At 42.5% G+C, this 20,538-nt stretch overlaps 1 protein-coding gene and 1 long non-coding RNA gene across 6 annotated transcripts in view; one reads left to right on the top strand and one right to left on the bottom strand.

The window, feature by feature from the left end:
• The window catches only part of FSHR (follicle stimulating hormone receptor), a 148,449-nt gene that overhangs the window by 120,610 nt on the left and 7,301 nt on the right, over positions 1–20,538 (top strand). For all 4 annotated transcript variants that reach the window (XM_061625657.1, XM_061625658.1, XM_061625656.1 and 1 more), the window contains 2 exons: positions 954–1,028; positions 10,004–10,189. In XM_061625657.1, coding sequence (XP_061481641.1) covers positions 954–1,028; positions 10,004–10,189 — 261 coding nt within the window. The remainder of the gene's footprint in view (positions 1–953; positions 1,029–10,003; positions 10,190–20,538) is intronic.
• On the bottom strand, positions 14–19,745 carry LOC133383959 (uncharacterized). Of its 2 annotated transcripts, XR_009762438.1 has the most exons (5): positions 19,394–19,745; positions 3,220–3,319; positions 1,604–1,737; positions 989–1,144; positions 14–715 (listed from the first exon to the last, which is right to left on the bottom strand). It is a non-coding gene; the product is annotated as an uncharacterized LOC133383959 (long non-coding RNA). The 2 variants fall into 2 exon arrangements; XR_009762437.1 differs by lacking the exon at positions 3,220–3,319 and having other exon boundaries at positions 19,394–19,734.

Here is a 20,538-nt window from a genome sequence, read left to right as displayed (position 1 = left end):
GTGTACGTGTGGGTTATTTATTAAGCCGTTTCAAATATATTTTGTGGGAAATACTTACAGCAACAAAATAAATTCAGTTCAATTTTTGTTTCCAGTAGAACAGATTTAACATACAGACTTGTGTCTCACATTCATTTGAACAGGGCTTTAAAGTGCTTGACTGTGATTGGATCATGCTCAATATATTTAAATAAAGTTTTTATTTCTTTCATTTCTTAAAAGGATTTATACACCACTTCATCATCAAAACCTCTAAGTGATTCATCATCAAAATCTCTACTTGATTTTTTTAAGACCTTATTTGGAATAGGATATTTAGTCTTAAGCCTGGTAGTTTAAACAAAGCTGAAAACACTGTATTATTACAGGGATATAAACCTTACAACCACTGAACCAGATCATAACATGAATGTAAGAAGTTGCTTTATACTGAGTCAGAGTGTTGTCCATCCAGCTGTTGACAACAGGGGCATCCATCATCCCTCCAGGGATGGACTACAACTCCCATCCAAAGCTGGATCCAAAGTCCTTTTGTTCCTCTGCGTCTGATTCTTGGACTCCTCAATGCCACCCTGGAGCTGGCATAGTAAAACAGAAGGAAAAAACCTTCCACCCTGGCTGGCACAAGCTGGCAGTGTTTTGGATCCTGCTGCAGATCTGCCACTTGGCTCTTCCCTGGGCCCGCTTTGGACTGCTGTACCCACCAACTTACAGTCTAAAATACACAACACAAAAGGAAAAATGGATAAGGAGGGAGGAGGGGAAAGAAGCAAACTCTGGCACTAGCTGTTAAAATTATAATTTGCACTGACAGCCTCTAACTCTTAAAATCTTTTAAAATCACAGACAAATTAAATGTTAGCCATTTAAGCAACACCAGTACATTGATGAACAAAAAAAATCATTAAACAGTAATCATTGTGACTTTTATTTATTTATTCATTCTACCATAGAAATTTGAGTGGTAATTACAACCTAGAAAAATTACCTAATGAAGTTTTCCAAGGAGCTGATGGACCAGGTTTTTTGTAAGTAATAATTTTCATGATTTGCTTTTGTTGTCATTGTGTTACCATCTCAGATGAGTGCTCGCATCAGACAAGGAGGGATGTGTGTATATATTAAATATCACTCAGTGGAAATTCTAGAAGGGAATAGTGGAATGAATTTTTCAAAAGCATTTAAATTCTATTGCTAGATGTGACTCTTCAAATTTGATGCACGTATATTTATCTTTGATACCTCCTCTCTACCTCTAAAATGCTTGGAGCAGCTTACACATGACTCCCAACACATGATTAATTTATAGAACATTGGCTGCCGGCTTCTAAATAACCAAGGAATTTACTTCCTTGGAATGTGGTGATGAGCTCAGGCTTAGATGGCTTTAAAAATGGATGAGACAAACTCATATCAATAGCTGCTTAAAGCCTCCATGTTCAGAGGCGGTATGCAAGGAACAACAGGGGAGGGCCCTGCTTGGGTGTTTCCTTGATGCATCTGGTTGGCCAGAACATGAGTATGTTGGTCCATCTCACTCAGTATTGTCTACACTGGGCAGTGGTTCTCCAAGGGTTCAGACAGGGGCCCCTCTTAGCCCTACCTAGAAATCCTGGGGATTGAACCAGGGACCTTCTGCATGCAAAGTGTTTTCTCTACCACTGAGTTCGGCAGGAGTGGGTTCAGGGAGACTCAGAGACGCTTTGTCCTGTTGGGTTTGAATGCATTCCTGTGCTTCTGATGTGAGAGACAACAAAAAGGGAGAGGGGAACAAGGTGCAAAAGGTGATAAGAACATAAGAAGAGCCTTGCTGGATCAGACTAAGGATCCATCTACAATGCTGTTCCCAACAGTATCCAACCAGGTGCATCTAGAAATCATGCAAGAAGAACATGAATGCATGAGCCCTCTGCTGTCCTTGTGCTATATTTTGGGTTTTGCCCTAGCCATGAAGTCTTAAATCTGATGACAAACCTCAGAGTAGATGTACAGCAGTCTCTCAAAACAGATGTGGAGAATCTTTTATTATGGAGATCACTTTACTGGTGTTTTTTAACTGGCTAGCAGACAACACATGAGTGAGAGAGTGTGTGTACTCAAACCCTCTATGTTGACCAGTTTGAAAATAAGAATATTTTAGTGGCCTTTTTCTGGACTGAACCACTTCAGAATCAGATTACTGAATCAGATTGCAGGACATATATATATTTGAATCCCAGCCCTAATTTAAAAATACAATCTCCCTGTACACAGACAATTAGCATGTCAAGAAAAAAGCTAGAGACAGAATCATAGAACTGAAAAGGATCTTGGAGCTCATCTAGGCTAATCTTCCCCTCCACACAGGACCTACATTGCAGGATGCAACTACAACATCCCTGATAGATGACTAGCAAATGTTTAAACTCCTCCTCCTAAGGAGTCCCTGTCACTGTCAAACAGTTCTTACCTTTAGGACGTTTCTACTAATGTTTAGCCAAAAACTGCAATCAACAGCTCTGTTAATCTGTTAATCTCTGATCAACAGAGAACAAGTCTGTTCCTTCTTGTGCATGGCAAAAAATGTAAATGTACTGCCTTCAAGTCGATTCCGACTTATGGCGATCCTATGAACAGGGTTTTCATGGTAAGCAGTATTCAGAGGGGGTTTACCATTGCCTCCCTCTGAGGCTGAGAGGCAGTGACTGGCCCAAGGTCACCCAGTGAGCTTCGTGGCTGTGTGGGGATTTGAACCCTGGTCTCCCAGGTCATAGTCCAACACCTTAACCACTACACCACACTTGTGCATGGCAGCCCTTCTGCAATTTGAAGACAGCTATCGTGTCTTCCCTGAATCTCTTCTTCTCCAGGCTAGAATATAACCAGCTCTTTCAATCATTGCTCTTAGGGCTTCGTTCCCTCATCATCTTGGTTGCCCTTCTCTGGACACACTTTCTATTAGCTCTCAATACGGAAGAAGATTTTGTTCTGTTTACATGGGAATTAATTCAAGTATTATTTATTTTCATTTATGAAATGCTTCCCATGAGGCATCCCAAATTGATTTACATCATAATAACATAACAGCTACATGTATGAAAACAGTTAAAAACAATGACATATATAAGAACAATTTTAAAAACTATTATAATTCCACCAACGCTGCCTCCGGAAAATTCTGCAAATTACTTGGAAAGACAGACGGACTAATGTTAGCGTTTTGGAAGAAGCAAAGATTACCAGTGTTGAAACAATGATCCTTCAACATCAGCTTCGCTGGACTGGCCATGTTTCTCGAATGCCTGATCACCATCTTCCAAAACAGCTACTTTACTCCCAACTTAAGGATGGAAAACAGAATATCGGTGGACAGCAAAAGAGGTTTAAAGATGTTCTTAAAGTGAATCTAAAAAAATGTAACGTGAGCATCGAGAACTGGGAAGTTTTGGCCCATGAACATCCCAAATGGAGGTCGGCTATTATCAAAGGTGCTATGGACTTCGAAGAAGCACGAATACAGGGCGAACGGGACAAATGAGCTAAGCGGAAGGCATGTCAAACAAATCCTCATCGCAACTGTCTTCCATCTGGAAACCTATGTCCTCACTGTGGGAGGCTGTGTGGATCCAGAATTGGCCTCCACAGGCCTCCACAGTCACTTACGGACCCACCGTTAAAGACCTTATCTTGGAAGACAATCTTACTCGGCCATTAGTGATCGCCAATGAATGAAAACAACAGCAGCACAAACATGAACTCAGTTCAAATATACCAACTGGGATACAGATTTTAGAAGACTTTTTAAAAGAGGAACATCTTTAGTGGGCACCAAAAAGACAAGAGAAGGTGGGGAGGAGAGGTGGGGGGAGAGTTCCATAGGCCAGGTGCTGCCACACTAAAGGCCTGATTCCATCATCATACATAAAGGACCTCCTGATAGGAAGGTATCTGCAGGATGGCCTCTCCTGCAGAATGCAGTGATCAGTTGGGTATGTAAGGGACAAGGCAATCTCTTAGATATCCTGGTCCCAAGCTGTACAGGGCTTTGTACACCAGCACCTTAAACCTAGCCCCATAGCTAATTGGCAGCCAGTGTGATTTTTTCAGCAGCGGCATAATGTGTTGTTGATATTCTAACTCCATGAGCAGTTGAGCTGACTCATTCTGAAGCTTCTGGGTCAGCCTCCAGGGTAGCCCTACACAGAGCGCATTGCAGTAATCCGATCTGGAGGCTACCAATGCATGGACGTCAGCGGTCAGGCTATCCCAATCCAGATATGGCCATGGTTATCTTACCAACCAAAGCTGGTAAAAGGCACTTCTCTAACCTGCTGACTGAAGGGGTATAGTCCACTGTCCTTCAACCTTGGGTCCCCAGATTTTGTTGGACTACAATTCCCATTATCTTTGACCATTGGCTAAGCTGGCTGGGGCTGATGGGAGTTGCAGTCCAACAACATCCAGGGATGCAGGGCTGAAGAACAGTGGCATAGTCCAGTAAGATCTGAACTCTGTGATTCTTCTAACTGCATGGCCTGGCTATTAGATTTTATCATACAGTCATGTTTAAGCAGTGCTTGTCTCTCTCAGACAAATCCTGATATTTTGGGGAGGGTGAAGGCCTCTGGTTCTCACAGCATTGCTACCATATAAATCTCTACCTTCTATATTTACCCACCCTGCTCCTGATAATATTTATTCACCTCTTCTTTTTTTCTGCATAGGATGCCATCTCTTCTTTATCTATGATTTTAATATTTGAATAAGGCCATTACTGAAGCTTCTTTGTAGCTGTCAAGCAATAAACATTTCTTTGAGATGGGGTGGCGGGGAGGGAAATAACCATTGTTTTCCTGTAGCGAAAAGTTAACGCGACGCCTTTGTAAGCAGAAACCAAACACAATCACATTCTGATGGGTTATCAAATTGATTTCACTGCAGTTCAGATTCATCCGATAGTTCAAATTCAAACACTGAGTTATTTTTATGAGAATTATTCTGTTCTGTTACATCGTTCTGTGGATGGTAAATTGCCTTTTTTTATCCTGACCAAGATCATGAAAGAGAGTTCTTCTACTCAGCTGTCACCGGAGTGTACACCCAAATGTACTTTCACTTACAGGAATGATTGACCCATAATAACATCTTTGCTTGGCAAAAACAGAATTGGCTAAATCAATTCATTTTCTTTCTTTCTCTCTGTCTTTTTTCCCCCCACACAGCAAATAATATTTTATTAAATAGCATGGCAGGTTGACTTCAGTCTTGTCGCCAAATCAATATCCATGTGACAATTAACAATGCCAGGTAGTTTAATATTCAAAGAAAAAGATTCAGAGGCAGCATTTGCTTAGATTGTGCAGCCACACATTGAGTTGCAAGATTGCCTGCAAAGGTGGTACCACTCACATTCACAATGGGTCTGGAACTGGTGAAAATGTGGCATATCGGGCAGAGGTTCATCCTGTGTTCCCCTGTCCATCTCTGACCAACAGAATAAGTGGCAGAAAGATTGGCCAGACAAGCAAGGACACCTGTGGGTTGAGTAATGTGTGGTCCTCCAGCTGTTGTTGGACTCCCAACTCCCATCATCTCCAGCCAACATTGTTAATGGTCAAGGATTATGGGAGTTGTAGTTCGGCAACATCTGAAGGGCTGTCGTAACTCCAATAGGCCAATGTAGATGAGGACACACTCTTCAACACCTGTAATAGCTTTTATGTTGGGTATGTTTGTTGGTCTGAGTGACTAGAAGATTCTGTTCTTGATGTTCTTTATGGTTCTGTCTATGTTTCCTCCACGTCACCTTGTCCCTCCTCACCCCAATGTAACAAAGACAAGTTTTTTTTCCCTACCTCTCAGAAGACTAGCCAATGAAACAGACTGGCAACTGTTTTAGGGCAGGCCCAAAAAGCATGTTTTCACATAGCATGTAATTACATTTATGGAACTCACTGCCACAGTTAAGTGGGATGACTACTAGCTTAGATGGATTTAAAGGGGAATTAGACACATTTTTGGAGGATGGAGTTATCCACAAGTATTAGCTCTAGGAGCTAAATGCAATTGCCATGACCAGAGATGTACACCACTGAATGCCAGTAACTGGGGACCAGCAGCAAGTTAGGCCTGTTGCCTTCACACCTTGCTTGTGGATTTCCTGGAGGCGTCTGATTGGCCACTGTGGGAAGCAAGACAATGGACTTGACAGGCTTTTAGTCTGATCCAGCAGTGCTCTTCTGATGACAGGAGTTAGACCTGATAGTACTAGCAGTGCAACATGACAATGCCCAGCATCAAATCTGATTGATTAAAGGCAACATTTTTGCCCTAATTTATATATTGTTTGATAGGCATACACCCCACATTCTTCGCCAAAGTCATCAAAGCAGCTACGCTCAGTTTCTCAGCTTTACTAGTTTTTTTTTTTTTCATTTAGATCCTGCCCTTCCAGAAGGAGCCCAGGGAGGCAAACCAAGCACTAAAAATACTCTAAAACATCTTTAAAACTGTCTTTAAAATATATTAAAACAAAACATCTTTAAGGGTGCCCTCAGGCTGCAGCTGAAAGGGCCTGGAGAGGATAAAAACTTCAGACCTTGTGTTCGTTGCAGAAAACGGACAATTAGAATGGGGTCAGCATGAAAGAAAGGGGGGGAAAGGTGAAAATGATCATAGTCTGCTGCAAAGATATGAGGGCAGACATATAGATCTTGGGATCGGTTTCAGTTGATGCGGCCTGATGACGTGGACAAGGTGCTTGTGACAATGCGGCCAGCAATGTGTCCTCTTGCCCTTTTTGGCTTATTAAAGCTTGTGGAGCGGGTAGGATCAAGCGGATCCAGAGTGTGATCAATACATCTTTGCGGGAGGGAGTGGTCCCAGACGTCTTGAAAGAGGTGGTGATCCAACCTCTCCCCACCCTGGACCCTAGTTTGTGACAACTACTGCCCAGTCACAAATACCCCCTTTTTTAGGGAAGGTGATTGAGAGGGTTGTGGCTTTTGGATGGAACAGATCATCTTGACCCATTCCAATCTGGGTTCAGGCCTGGTTATGGGACTGAATCGGCCTTGTTCACCCTGATAGATAACCTCTATTGGGAGCAGTACAGGGGGAGTGTGACCCTGTTATTCTTACTTGATCTCTTGGTGGCTTGTGATACTATTAACCATTATATCCTTCTGAGCCGACTTGGTGAGATTGTTATTGGAGGCACTATTTTGCAGTGGTTCTTATCCTACCTCCAAGGTTGTTTTCAGAGAATAGCATTGAGTAGGGTTACCATCATTTTGTCATTTCAAAAAGAGTACATTTGGCTTCGATAAGTGAAAAGTAAGAATATGCTGTTGCACCATCTCAAAAAGAGTACATGTACTCTTAAAAGAGTACGGTTGGTAACCCTAGCATTGGGTGATTGGAAGTTGTGCTGTGGTGTGCCACATAGTACCATCTTGTCCCTTCTTGTCAGCTCTTACTGCTGTTTTCTTGAGGAAAGCAATCATATATGTTCAATATGGCTTCTCTTTCAGAAAGCTACCTCAACATCCTTATCTCTATACAAGTTTCGGGGGGGGGGAACCGCTAAAAAGCCAGCTATTACGTGCATGCACTCTACCCCCTGGAAGAGCTGTGATGACACAGAATGTTCATGAACATTCTAACTGTTCGGGACAAATGCAGCACAATAGAACTTTCTGAGAAGGGAAATGAAAGGTCCTTTTGGGTGAGAAACAGAAAATTCACCCCAGATCTAAAGAAAAAATGAGTTGGATCCTGTCAGCAGAGAAAGAGCTGGTGGGCAAGTGAGCCTTAGAAATGGGCAGCCGTGAGTGAGAACCAAGAAGAACGAAGCAATGCTCAATGGAGTACAGGTTGAATTCAGACAGATTAAAGTACCTTTAACACTTTTTCAGCAGAATTAATTTCTTATGGGCAAGGGTGAACCTGCTGAAATTCCCTCTTCAACAAAATTATTAAAGGTAAAGGAGCCCTGTCCTCCTTTGCATAGTACCTGAGTTGAAATGACTCAGGTCATTTGTAGGTTGCAGCTGGGGCTCAGACAAGAATCAGACATGATCAGAGGCAGCTAGAAATCAGGTACCACAACAAGCAGAACCAGCCCCTGGAGTCTGCTCTTCTGCCTCTAACGACACATTGCACAGTTTGAAAAGCTGGTTTGCTTTATAGACTCTGCAAGGGCTTTATAGACTCTGGTGTGCAGCCTAAGGGCACCCTTTTCCTTAAGGCTGAAATGTGGCTTTCTGGGTTTTAGGACTTTACCCAGGTCACACCACCTCTCTTCAGGCCACTCCCCTCATCTGCCTTTCTCTGAGCCCCCTTGAGTGCTTTTGCTTAGTTTAAAAGTGCTCTTGAAATGTGATAATGCCACTTGCCCTCCTGGATAAAGAGTTGTAGAAAGATGTGTGTAGAATCCTCTGACTTTTGCATGACTTGAATGCAATCTACTGTCCAAAGACAAAAGTCACATCCATTGCTCCATCTGCTTTTACCTTTGGTCCCTCCCACCACTGGGATGCAGTTCCCAACTCCTGTCCCTTTTTTATTATTTTTTTTTTATTTGCAAATTTTATTAACAAAAAAGATAAAAAAGGAGAAAGAGCACTTAAAATGTGAAAAAAGGAAATAATGTATCATAATAAAATACCATTAGCCCACGTTAAAGATCCAATAACTATTGGTACCTCCATCTTAAGTTAAACATATATTCCCTCCAGATGTCTAACCAGTTATCCACATGAAATTGACGTCTATAAGACTTATATTCAAAAGTAGCCAGGGCAGTAATGTCCTCAGACCATTGCATAATAGACAGTGGTGTTTATCTTTCCAAGCTTGAAGTATTAAGTCTCTTAGCAACTTTTTGCTAACTTAGCAACTTTTTGTGAGCATAAGGGCTCACAAAATCCTGCTGTTAATCCCCATACTACAGAAATATAATGTAAAAGTACATGAGCCTCTGCAAATATCAAGGATTTCACCAATGCAAAATTAATATGGACAACAATTTTAGGCTAAAATGAATATATCAGTGAACAAGCCCTGACTCCTGTCCTAAAGCCTAGTCTACCAGGTCTTTTAAGTAAGACTCTAAAGGGCTGGTGGTACAGGTGGCTGGCTGCTGAAGGTCCTGGTTGAAAGCCTCCTCAATGTGGTAAAGTAGCCAACCAGGTTTTTAGATGCAGGTTTCTGGTGTTGTAGCACAAAGACTTTATAAGCAGGAAAGTATGCATTCAGTCCAAGAGCGTTTACTTACAACTAAATCCTACATGTTCAGTCAGGTGTACTCTCAAATAGGGATGGGGAGAAATGCAATTCCGTTGTAATTGTATGTAAAGGCAAACATGTATAATTTGTATTCCAAAACAACATGAGAGCTATTATTATTATTATTGATTAATAATTAATTAATTTGTTAATTAGTTAATGGATTGCTTCCCATCCCAAAGGGATTTACAATATAACATATATAAAAGAAATATATATAACAATTGCATATTTATAAACAATTATAAAAACAGTTTAAAACAGCAGGATGTACATAAAATCAATTCAAATCCAAGACAAACACCAACTGGGGTAAATATTTTAGAAGGCTTGTTGAAAGAGGAACGTCTTTAGCAAGCACCTATATGCAGTGGGAGGAAGTTTCACAGGGTGGGTGCTCCTGATAGGATAGTATGTGCAGAATGGCCTCACCTGAAGAATGAAGTGATTGGTTGGGTATGTAGGTGATAAGGCAATCTTTTAGGTATTCTGGCCCCAAGCTGTATAGAGCTTTGTACACCAATACCAGCACCTTGAACCTAGCCCAGTAGCTAATTGGAAGCCAGTGCACTCATGGAAGTTTGCAGATGATCATATGATCAGTTTTCTTTCTTAGTATTCCTTGCCATTTTATTTTAAGCTGCTAATGAAGGAGATTCCAAAATGTTTCCAGTGTTCCAGGTATGTTGTTAATTGGATTGTTTAGAATCTGAAGCAATCACGTTTCTTCTTAAAGGGATATTTCAGAGACAAGGATCAGCCAGCTGCCCAGCATTGGACTGGAAAACATTAACAAGCTGATAGCAAGATCTACCTACAACTTAAAAAAACTACCTCCCTTGGACAAGTTCCGCTCCTTGATTGAAGCGAACCTCACCTATCCAAGCCACTGCTGTGCATTCGCAAACTGGACAAAACAAAAGTGAGTGGCTCAATTTCTTTGCATTTAAGAGACCCAATTTATTTGTGAGTGTCAATGCCTCTCTTGAATTAGATGCAAGCTATAGTGTATAGTTGGATTCCTGCATTGAGCAGGAATGGCCTTATAGGTCCCTTCCAACTGTACTATTCTATGATTCTGTAAATGCAGTTTCTGTCTTGCCATGCAGAAGAGAATGATGTATTTATTATTTATTTATTATTTATTTGATTTATATCTTGCCCTTCCTCCCAGCAGGAGCCCAGGGCAGCAAACAGAAGCACTAAAAACTTTAAAACTTCATAAAAACAAAGTTTAAAACACATTAAAACAAAAACATCTTTAAAAACATTTCTTAAAAAAGCTTTCAAAACATATTCTAAGATTAAAAACATGTTTAAAAAGAAGGTTTAAGAACATATTAAAAAGCAATGTCCTCCACAACAACAGACAACCCTAGGAGCCAATAAGCATGAAAGGAGAATGTGTTAGCTACTGAAAAGAGTCTTCTCAGTGGCTGACTCACCTCCTTTCATTCTGATTGGCTCCAATCAGCAGAAAAGGACAAGGAAGCATGTTTGAAGGCTGTTCTGAGTGGCTAACACACTCCCTTTCATGCTGATTGGCTTGTAGGATGCCGGTGAAGTAGGGACCCTGCTGGGGAAGTAGACAGACCCCCCCAAGATCCCAGACAACTACACCCCTGCCCATTACACCAGGAATGTATCCCCTCCAGATGCTGTTGGACTCCAGCTCCCAGCAGCCCAGCCAGCTTGGCCAGGTATGATGGGAGCTCTAGTCCAACAATATCTGGAGGGACACAGGTTAGCCACCCCTGCTTTAGACCAAAGATCTGTGACAGGGCCCTATAGCCCTGAAAGGCACTGGCGCAAAGCAACTCCTCTTCCTTCTTGCTAAGACCTTTTCTCTGTAAGGCACAGTAGGTTGGAGAGAGGCCAGTAGCTTCCACCCACCACTTAAAAATCAGATATCCTCCTGACTTGCATGCTTTGTGTACTTTGTGGCTCCCAACCACATTAAAAATAGAAAAATCAATATGTGACTGTATTGCAAGCATTTTCTTTTCATATGCAAAACGATAATTAGACTTTTGTAGAGCTTGCTAGGTGTTTTCCCAATCTTTTTTGGTGTCCAGTAGCTGCTAGCTACTACAGATGGGGGAGATATTCAATTCAGTTCACATTTAAAGGCGAATCTACCTAATTTGCAGTTTCCAAAGTGATATGCAAACCGAAACATAGCCATCCTTCAAAATTTTCACTTCTCAGAATTTTGCAGTGAAGCTCTCCAGCCAAGCAATGTGTACAAAAATGCATTATATTAGGGGAGATTGCTTTGCAAAAAAATGTCTATATTGGGCAAAATTGCAGACAAAAATATGTCCATTAGAAGAAATGTGCACTACAAAGCTAATGAATCTTCATGAAGACTTTTGTTTTGTTTCCAAAAATGAAAACTAATGTGAAAATGTAGAGAACTGAAATTGGAAATGTGAGACATTGAGATAAACTGAAGTCAACAGATCCTCCTAGCCTCTAAACTGATTCTCATCTGCTCTGGTGGGATCCCCCCAAAAAACAACTGGGCCATTTTGAATGCAGTCAGCAAAAGAGAGAAATCTTGAGTTTTTGTAGCCAGCCAACAAGAAGGAAGCTTTTGGTAGAGGAGGGGTGTACTGTTTGCTTTAAAGACTGACACAGTCTGTCTGAATGCCTTCATGCTCCTCCCATGTATAATATTATACATGATATTATTCATAAGAAGAGCAGGCAGGAGAATCCATAAGTCTCCAGTATGCATTTCACAGAACTGATCTTGTAAAAGGCTGCTTGTGGGACTCCCAATCACTGTGGCAGATGAAAAGAGGAAAATAGTCTTAGACATTTGGGCAGTTTTAAGATAGGGTAGGAATGGGGGCAGTGAAATGGATATATCCACACTGTGTGTGCTTACATCCCTGGTTCTCAAAAGGATTCATTAGCACGACTCCCCCGTGGAGCTTTTCCGATGCTAATCATGGGGTCTTCTAAGCCTCTTAAATCAGGCTTCCTTACAACTGATTTGCCACCAGTGGGATATCGCAGGGCCTTCAGGCATCAAGGATCCTCCTCATTTATCTTCGCCTTCTCAAGTATTCTTTGAGATTTGCACATTGATTGATTTAATTAACCCATAAGCTCTGTCAGTTTGTGTTGTTGATCATGCTTGTAACTGCTTTACAGTTGAAAGTTTCACTTCAGCCTTGCAGAGCCTACCGTATATTTTAAATGAAAACCCTCCTGGTTCACTACTGTTTGACATTTACAAACCAAGACTTCCTATTCTCAGGATGCCCAAACACTAAAGGCATGACATTCTGATTTAAGTGATCCTGAGTACGTACCCTTTGCTTAAGAAGTGCTTGACAATGCAGTCCTGTACATGTCTACTTGTGCGTAAGCCTAGTTGACTTCAATGGGACTTACTCCCAGGTAAGTGTGTAAACAGCAACCTTATAACAGTTTTTGCAACAAACCCAGCAGGTAATAGGCAGTTCACTAGCAAATGACCAGTGGCCATTTCAATCAATAAGTGTCATAGATATATATTTGCTAGGTTTGTTTCTGGCCTGAGGGGTGGCTGGAAGCTAGGGTGGCCATGTGCATAGCTGAAAAAGCGGTAAGGGATTTGCTTGAAATTCACATATGTTAATTTATAATGTATAAATATAAAGGTATTGAAATACAGTATGACTCTCCACAGTGGGGAAGAATGTGAGTGAGTAGTCAGGGTACCTGCTCACTCTGCTGCCTAGGAACACAGTGTTGGTGAACAACTTTAAGGCCCTTGGCCTCCCTTCTTTGAGTTCTTTGTCTTTAAATCAGACTCAAAGCAGACAATCCTTCTTATAAGCAGTTAAGTGGGTGGGTGTACTAAGTATACATGACCAAGGCACAAGTCCCTTTTCCATATTATAGCTGGTTCTCTCCCCCCCTCCCCAGTGTCAATAACTTGGCTGTAGCTTGCTTGCTTGCTTATTTAAGAATATTGATATCTTCCACCTTTCCATCAAATGATCCTCAGAGTGCCTTACAATAGGTTGGAGTAACAAACACACCTACAGAGGCATGCACAAACATCAATCCACACAACTCAGCAGCCCTTAGGCCCCTGGCTAAAAGATGGGGCCATACTGTGTTCCCCCTTCAGTTCTGTAGTCCCAGGGCAACTGGCACTTGGCAATAGGGATGGGAGAAGAAATTGCATTCACATTTAAGGGTGAACCTACCTAATTTGCACTTTCAGAAACCATATGTGAACTGAAGCACAGCCCTCCTTCAAAATATGCACTTACCTGAATTTTTCAGTGCAGCCCTCCAGTCAAGCAGTAAGTAGGAAAATACATATACAGGGATAAAGTATGCATATAACTGCATATATTATTTTTATTTATGTATAAAAGTATTTATATACTGCCCTCTCACAAAACATCAGGATGGTGTACAGTAACGTAAAAACATTTAAAAGCATTCTACTTTTTTTAAAAAAAAAATAAGCAGCTTCATAAGCCTGTTGGCACAAAAAAAAGTCTTCAAGAGACATCTGAAAGTCAAAAACAAGGATGCCTGCCTAATCTCAGCTGGATAGGACTGGTGACACTGAATGCCCAACTTCTGGTTGAGACCATTCAGGCCTCTGTTACATGGGGGACAACCAAGAGCACTCCTCTGGATGATCTCAGTGATAAGGGGTCCTTAAGTTATCCTGGACTAGGGTTGCCAGGTCCACGGCCTGAGTCTGATCCTGTATCTTTAGGAGAAGAGAAGGTCAGCCAAGTGCAGGTGTTCTTGCAACTCTGTAATGGAATTCTCCCTCTCCCCTCCACAACTTTGAAAGATACAGAAGACCTCTTGGAGGCTGGGCCTGGCAACCAAGAGGTCTTCTGTATCTTTAAAAGTTGGGCAGGGGGAAGGGAGAATTCCACCTTGTGGTTCTTCCCATTACAGAGTTGCAATAATACCTGCACTTGGCTGACTTTCTCTTCTCCTAAAGATACAGGATCAGTCTCAGGCCAAGAACCTGGCAACCCTATCCTGGACCCAAGCTGTTCTGGGCTTTGTATATAACAGGATATTAGTGAAAATAACATACAAAAATACATTATATTAGGGGAAATTGCTCTGCAAAAATGTATATCTTTCGCAAAATTGCATACAAAAATGTGTATGCTTGGAGAAACTAAAAGGCTGATAAACGTTCATGAGTACATTTTTATTTTAAAAAATCATAAACTGATGTGAAAGAGTGGAGAACCAAAGAGTGGAAAACCAATCCTAGAAAAATGAAAAAACTGAAATTGACAGATTTGCCCATCCCTAAACTTGGAGCAGAGTGTACTTTCCAGCAGGGAGTGGAGAAGCAATTTCCCTGCAGCTGCTCCTTCTCTAGCAGACGAATGGCCTCCCCCTGCTGTGAAGTTCTTCTTGGGAGGCAGGGGTTGCAACCTCCCAGTGGCCTTTGCTCCCTTAGCCATGGATGAAGGCCAGAGTGTGCTTCCTTTCAGCTCTGCTGTCCTGGGGCAACTTATTAGGAGGTACAAGAGAGTAACTGCAGCAAATACTCTTCAAATGCACCATTTAAAAAAAACTCTTGCATATACTCAAGAATGGGCTGTTAAAACATGCTGGCAATCTTCCCCCTTTCATTCCACTGAAATATTTTTACTCTCTGCTACTGAGATGTTACCCCTGATGGCTACACTTATACATATCCCAGCCTCCAAGCTTGGCCAAGGGCTACAAATAGCACACATCAATAAGAGATGCTTAAGTGTCTGCAGGAGGTTTGCATTGAGGAGGATGGGGAGGAAACAAGAACAACTGGCATCTTCTGTTTCAATTAAGAAGATGTCTTTTTGCAATAGTTGCCCTCTGTTTTTATTGTATTTTTAATGGTTTTTACTGTACATTTTTTAAAAAAACTTGTAAACAGCTTTGATGTTTTTTAAATAGAATAGTGGTATACACATATTTTTATAAATATATACATAAACTTGGCCACAACCCTGTGACTGCGATTGGCCATGCCCCCATGACCTAGCAGACCTGCCAGGTCTAGTGTGCACCAGCTGACACTGGATCGGGGCGTGGGGGGCTGAATACTGTGACTGGTGGGGCAGAACACAGGGAGCCCAACAGTAGGTGGAGCCAGCATCAGTGACAGGCAGAACCACAGCCAATGACAAGCAGAGCCAAATAATTATTGAGTTTTGTCACAGTATTTGCTGAATACTGCAACAGCAACACAGAGAGGAAGGAAGCAGGCAGGTAGTGTCACCCCCTGAACTCGGCATAAGTAAGAAGACAGCAAGTGTGGGTTGCATGAGGTCAGACCAAGGTAGGGCAATGCCCCATTAGCCCTAATGACAGATAGGTAGATAGGTAGATAGAGTATGCGCGCACATGCATGCGTGCACATGCATGTGCGCACACACACACAGCATTTGCTCTGTATGTATTTCAAGCCTAGGACAATTCTCCTTGGAATCTTTGTGGAATCTTTGAGGCAAATACACAAAAGCGAACAGGAGGGAGAGTTAGAGAAGAAGGTTACATGAAATCTCTTTAAGTTGCTGCCCTCCCAGGACTCTACCTTTGCCCATGTAAAAGATTTTCATGTCACACAACGTTTTCTTCCTCAGCTTCAGAAAGAGAAATACTTTCTTTTTGCCTTTGGGCCAACAAACTCTCCCACACAGAGGGGAGCGTGGGTGCTGAATGGTTGTTTCTCGCCCCCTCCCACCCCACATCGAAATGCAATGTCTGCATTCCAGCCTCTGCTGCAGTCAGTCATCCAGAGAGTTGCTGTTGTTTCCTCCTAAGCTTTGATGAAACAAATCAAAGAAAGGTGATGATTCTCTCATTGGATTGAGTCCAACTGCAGAGATGCTGCTCTGCTTTTGTGTTCAAAATAGGATTTGAGAGGTCCCCCCCCCCCACAAGAAAGATCAGAGCTGAAGTTGGGGGTGTTGTGGTTAGGGATGGGGGGAAATTACATTGGGTTTGCATTTAAGGATGAACATGCCTAATTCACACTTTGTGAAGTAATAATGCAAATCAAAACATGAAACTTCACACCTCTGAATTTTGCAATGCAGTTCTCTAGCTAGGAAATGTGCACAAGAATGCATATACTGGGGTAAAGTATGCATAAAATGCATATGTTCATGAAAATAACATACAAAAATGCATTATTTTAGGGGAAATTGCTTTGCAAAAATGTGTATATTTGGCAAAATTGGATACAAAAAGATGTATATTAGGAGGAAGTCATTGCAAACTGATGTGGAAATGTGGAGAACTGAACTTAAGATGGGGAAAATGAGAAAATGAGATTGGCATATTCACCCACCCCTAGTTTGGTAGGTTTAAAAAAGGAAAACCCTCAATACTATAAAACAATATACAAGGCTGCAGTGAATGGCATGGCAAGAGTGAACAGAAAGATTTTTCCCCTCCCTCTCTCATAGCACTTAGAAATTGAGGTCCTGGCATACGAGCTCTGCCTATTGGGTAGACTGGACGTCTGTCCTGCTTTGCGGCAGAAAGACCTCTATTTGATTTCAATCCGGTTTTAGGCCTGGGTTTGGTACCGAAACAGCCTTGGTCGCCCTGTATGATGACCTTTGTAGGGAGAGGGACAGGGGGAGTGTGACCCTGTTGATTCTCCTTGATCTCTCAGCTGCTTTTGATACCATCGACCATGGTATCCTTCTGGGAAGGCTCACGGAGTTGGGAGTTGGGGGTAATGCTTGGCACTGGCTCCGCTCCTACTTGGTGGGTCGTCAACAAAAGATAGTGCTTGGGGAACACTGCTCGACACCCTGGACTCTCCATTGTGGAGTCCCACAGGGATCGGTACTGTCCCCCATGCTTTTTAACATCTATATGAAGTCGCTGGGTGCGGTCATCAGGAGTTTTGGAGTGCGTTGTCACCAGTACGCTGATGACACGCAACTTTATTTCTCCTTTTCATCTTCCTCAGGTGAGGCTGTTAACGTACTAAACCGTTGCCTGGCCGCGATAATGGATTGGATGGGAGCTAACAGACTGAAGCTTAATCCAGACAAGACCGAGACGCTGTTAGTGAGTGCCTTCTCTGCCCAGATGGTGGATGTTCATCCTGTTCTGGATGGGTTACACTCCCCTTGAAAGAACAGGTTCGTAGCTTGGGAGTTCTTTTCGACCCTTCCCTGTCTCTTGAGACTCAGGTAGCCTCAGTGGCACGGAATGCTTTCTACCATCTTCGATTGGTAGCCCAGCTACGTCCCTATCTGGACAGTGACGACCTCGCCTCAGTCGTTCATGCTCTGGTAACTTGTAGATTGGACTACTGCAATGCGCTCTACATTGGGCTGCCCTTGAAGATAGTTCGGAAACTACAGTTAGGCCAGAATGCAGCGGCCAGATTGTTGACGCGGACCAGAAGGTCCGCTCATATAACACCTGTTCTGGCCCGTCTGCACTGGCTTCCTATTTGTTTCCGGGCTAAATTCAAAGTGCTGGTTTTGACCTATAAAGCCTTACACGGCATGGGACCGCAATACCTGGTGGAGCGCCTCTCCCAATATGAAACTACCCGTACACTGCGCTCAACATCTAAGGCCCTCCTCCGAGTACCATCCCATCGAGAAGCTCAGAGGGTGGTGACTAGAAATAGGGCCTTTTCGGTTGTGGCCCCCGAATTGTGGAATGGTCTCCCCGATGAGGTGCGCCTGGCGCCGACGCTGCTATCTTTTCGGCGCCAGGTGAAAACCTTTTTATATTCCCAGGCATTTTAATGTGTACTATTAATATTTATTGATGTATTTTGCTGCTGTTTTGATTTTTGTTTACGTCTGTTTGGTTTGATTCCATTGTATTATTGTATTTATATATTTTCTGATTGTTTTATTGTTATGTACACCGCCCAGAGAGCCCTTGGGCTTAGGGCGGTATATAAATTAAATTAAATAAATAAAAAAAGGACTGTCAGAGGACAGATGGCTATTTGGAATAATCCTCTCGATCAGGGATAGGGAACCTGTGGCCCTCCAGATTCTGTTGGACTACAACTCCTATCATCCCTAGCCATCGGCCATGCTGGTTGGGGTCTGATGAGAGTTGCAGTCATCCAACAATGTCTGAAGAGCCACAGGTTCCCCATCCCTGTGTTACATGAAGGCCTGTCAGTTCAAGCCCAATTTAAAGGTGACAAAAACATTAGAAATGAGAGCAGGCCCCTGGACAGCAGACTGGCACACAGGTCACCTGGTCACAGCCTTCCCCTTTATGGTGAGATGTTCTGTATTTCTGTTTAAATTTCAGCAATGATTGTGACTGATTGACTGATTGATGTACTGCTTGCATGCCATAATAGCTTCTAAGTGGTTGTTCATCTATACATTAGCATATTGTGCATCTACATATTAGCACATGCACATTTTGAGCAGAGACATGTCCCCACTGGTCCTCTTTTTCAGTGATGCATTTCCCCTTTTTTGGATGGCACATAAGTGGATTACCCTAGTGTCATAGGAAGATGCCTTATACTGAGTCAGACCATGGGTCCATCTAGCTCAGTATTGTCCACACTGACTGGCAGTGGCTCTCTGGGGTTTCAGACAGGAGCCTCTCTCAGTCCTACCAGGAGATGGTGGAGATTGAACTTGGCACCTTCTATATGTAAGGCAGATGCTCTACTACTGAGCTAAGACCTTCCCCTAAAAAGAGTGGAATAGAGGAATATAGGAAGTTGCCTTGTACTGAGTCTATCTAGCTCTGTACTGTCCACACTGACTGGCAGTGGCTCTCCAGGGTTTCGGGCAGAGGTCTCTCCCAGCCATACCTGGAGATGCTGGAGATTGAACCTGGGACCTTCTGCATGCAAAGCAAATGCTCAGCCACTGAGCTGCGCCCCCTTGACATTTCTATATTTACTTTTAACTTCACCCACACATGCATGCCCAAGAATCTCCAGTGTCTAACCAAGAGTTTGCCAATCCCATGCAGACTTTAAAAGTGCTTTAAATAATTTTTCACCCTTTAATCTCAAATTCTTAAAACAAGAGATGTTATCATTGGGGCTGAGAGTTTGAAAGCAACAAGTAAAAACAAAGCGGAAATATTATCCAGCATTTCACTTTTACCTTGAAGAAGCAATTCTTACCTCCTGTCACTGAATGACCAAAGACAAAATTATTTTTTGCCCAGTATGAGATCTGTTTTCATCTCTTGCCAAAGAACTGTTCTCATCAAGGGTCTGAAGATGAGAGTGCCCAGAGCTCTGTTCTCCCCTACAGTTGCTGGACCTCTGTTCAATCCCAAGGGCTCTGAGCATGCACAAAGTGTCTTCCCATGCTCCAGCTATAATAATTCTACGCAACAAAAGAACTGTGAAACCAAGACTGCCCCGGGAATAAATAGACTGTATACAAAAACAATTCTATCATAGGCTGCTGCTTATGAAAAGCTCCTTGTTTAAAGAGGAATACCTAATGATTTACTCATCTCCCTTTGCATTTCACTTCCCACCAGTTCTCCGTTTATTTAACCTTGAGATGGGAGGCAATAACATTGACACTGACAAAGTCATTGAGGCAAATAGTGAACCTCAGTTAGACATGAACAACTGTGCAAATGGCAGCAGCAGCAGTAGCAGGTTATTATGCAGTGGAATTGAGCCAAACTAACGCCGGAGGTGTTTTAAAGGGCCCGACTAATGGTGCAGACATGATGTAAGCCAGCTATTTTAGGCACTTGAGAAGCTAGAAATAACATCAATGATCTCCCAGATGGTGGTGGAATTAGGGGCTACTGGCCTGCTCTGTGGAAACATGCAATTCCTAACTAGCTAGCTGCCCCTTCCACAGGAGACTGACATCAGCAAGAGTGCCTTACAGAGTCAGCAACTATGACTTTTTTTTAAATTGTGCATTCATGATGATTTATGCTCATGATGCTGTCGGGGTGGTCATACATGTGATCCCACATTCAATACTGCTTGCGCCTGCAAAGGTTTTGGGGTGATCGCACTGTTTCCTTTCCACCTAGTGCATACCCCGTGACTTCCTGATGAAACCCTATAACTTTTTTATGCCACAAATGTTCTGTCTTATTTTTGTCCTCCTTTTGTTGCGCTATGTGGCAGCATTGGCGGCTCATCACAGGAGGAACAAAAGTGGAATAAATCCACTGCTAATTAGGGATGGGTGAGAATTTCGATTCAGTTCACATTTCAAGCAGAATTTATCAAATTCACAATTTGCGAAACAATATGAGAACTGAAACACAGGCATTTATTAGAATATTGGG

Source organism: Rhineura floridana, chromosome 4 (assembly GCF_030035675.1).
Source record: "Rhineura floridana isolate rRhiFlo1 chromosome 4, rRhiFlo1.hap2, whole genome shotgun sequence".
Taxonomy (NCBI): Eukaryota; Metazoa; Chordata; class Lepidosauria; order Squamata; family Rhineuridae; genus Rhineura; species Rhineura floridana.
The sequence above is the reverse complement of the archived record's forward strand: the minus strand, read 5'-3'. Positions and strand labels throughout refer to the sequence as shown.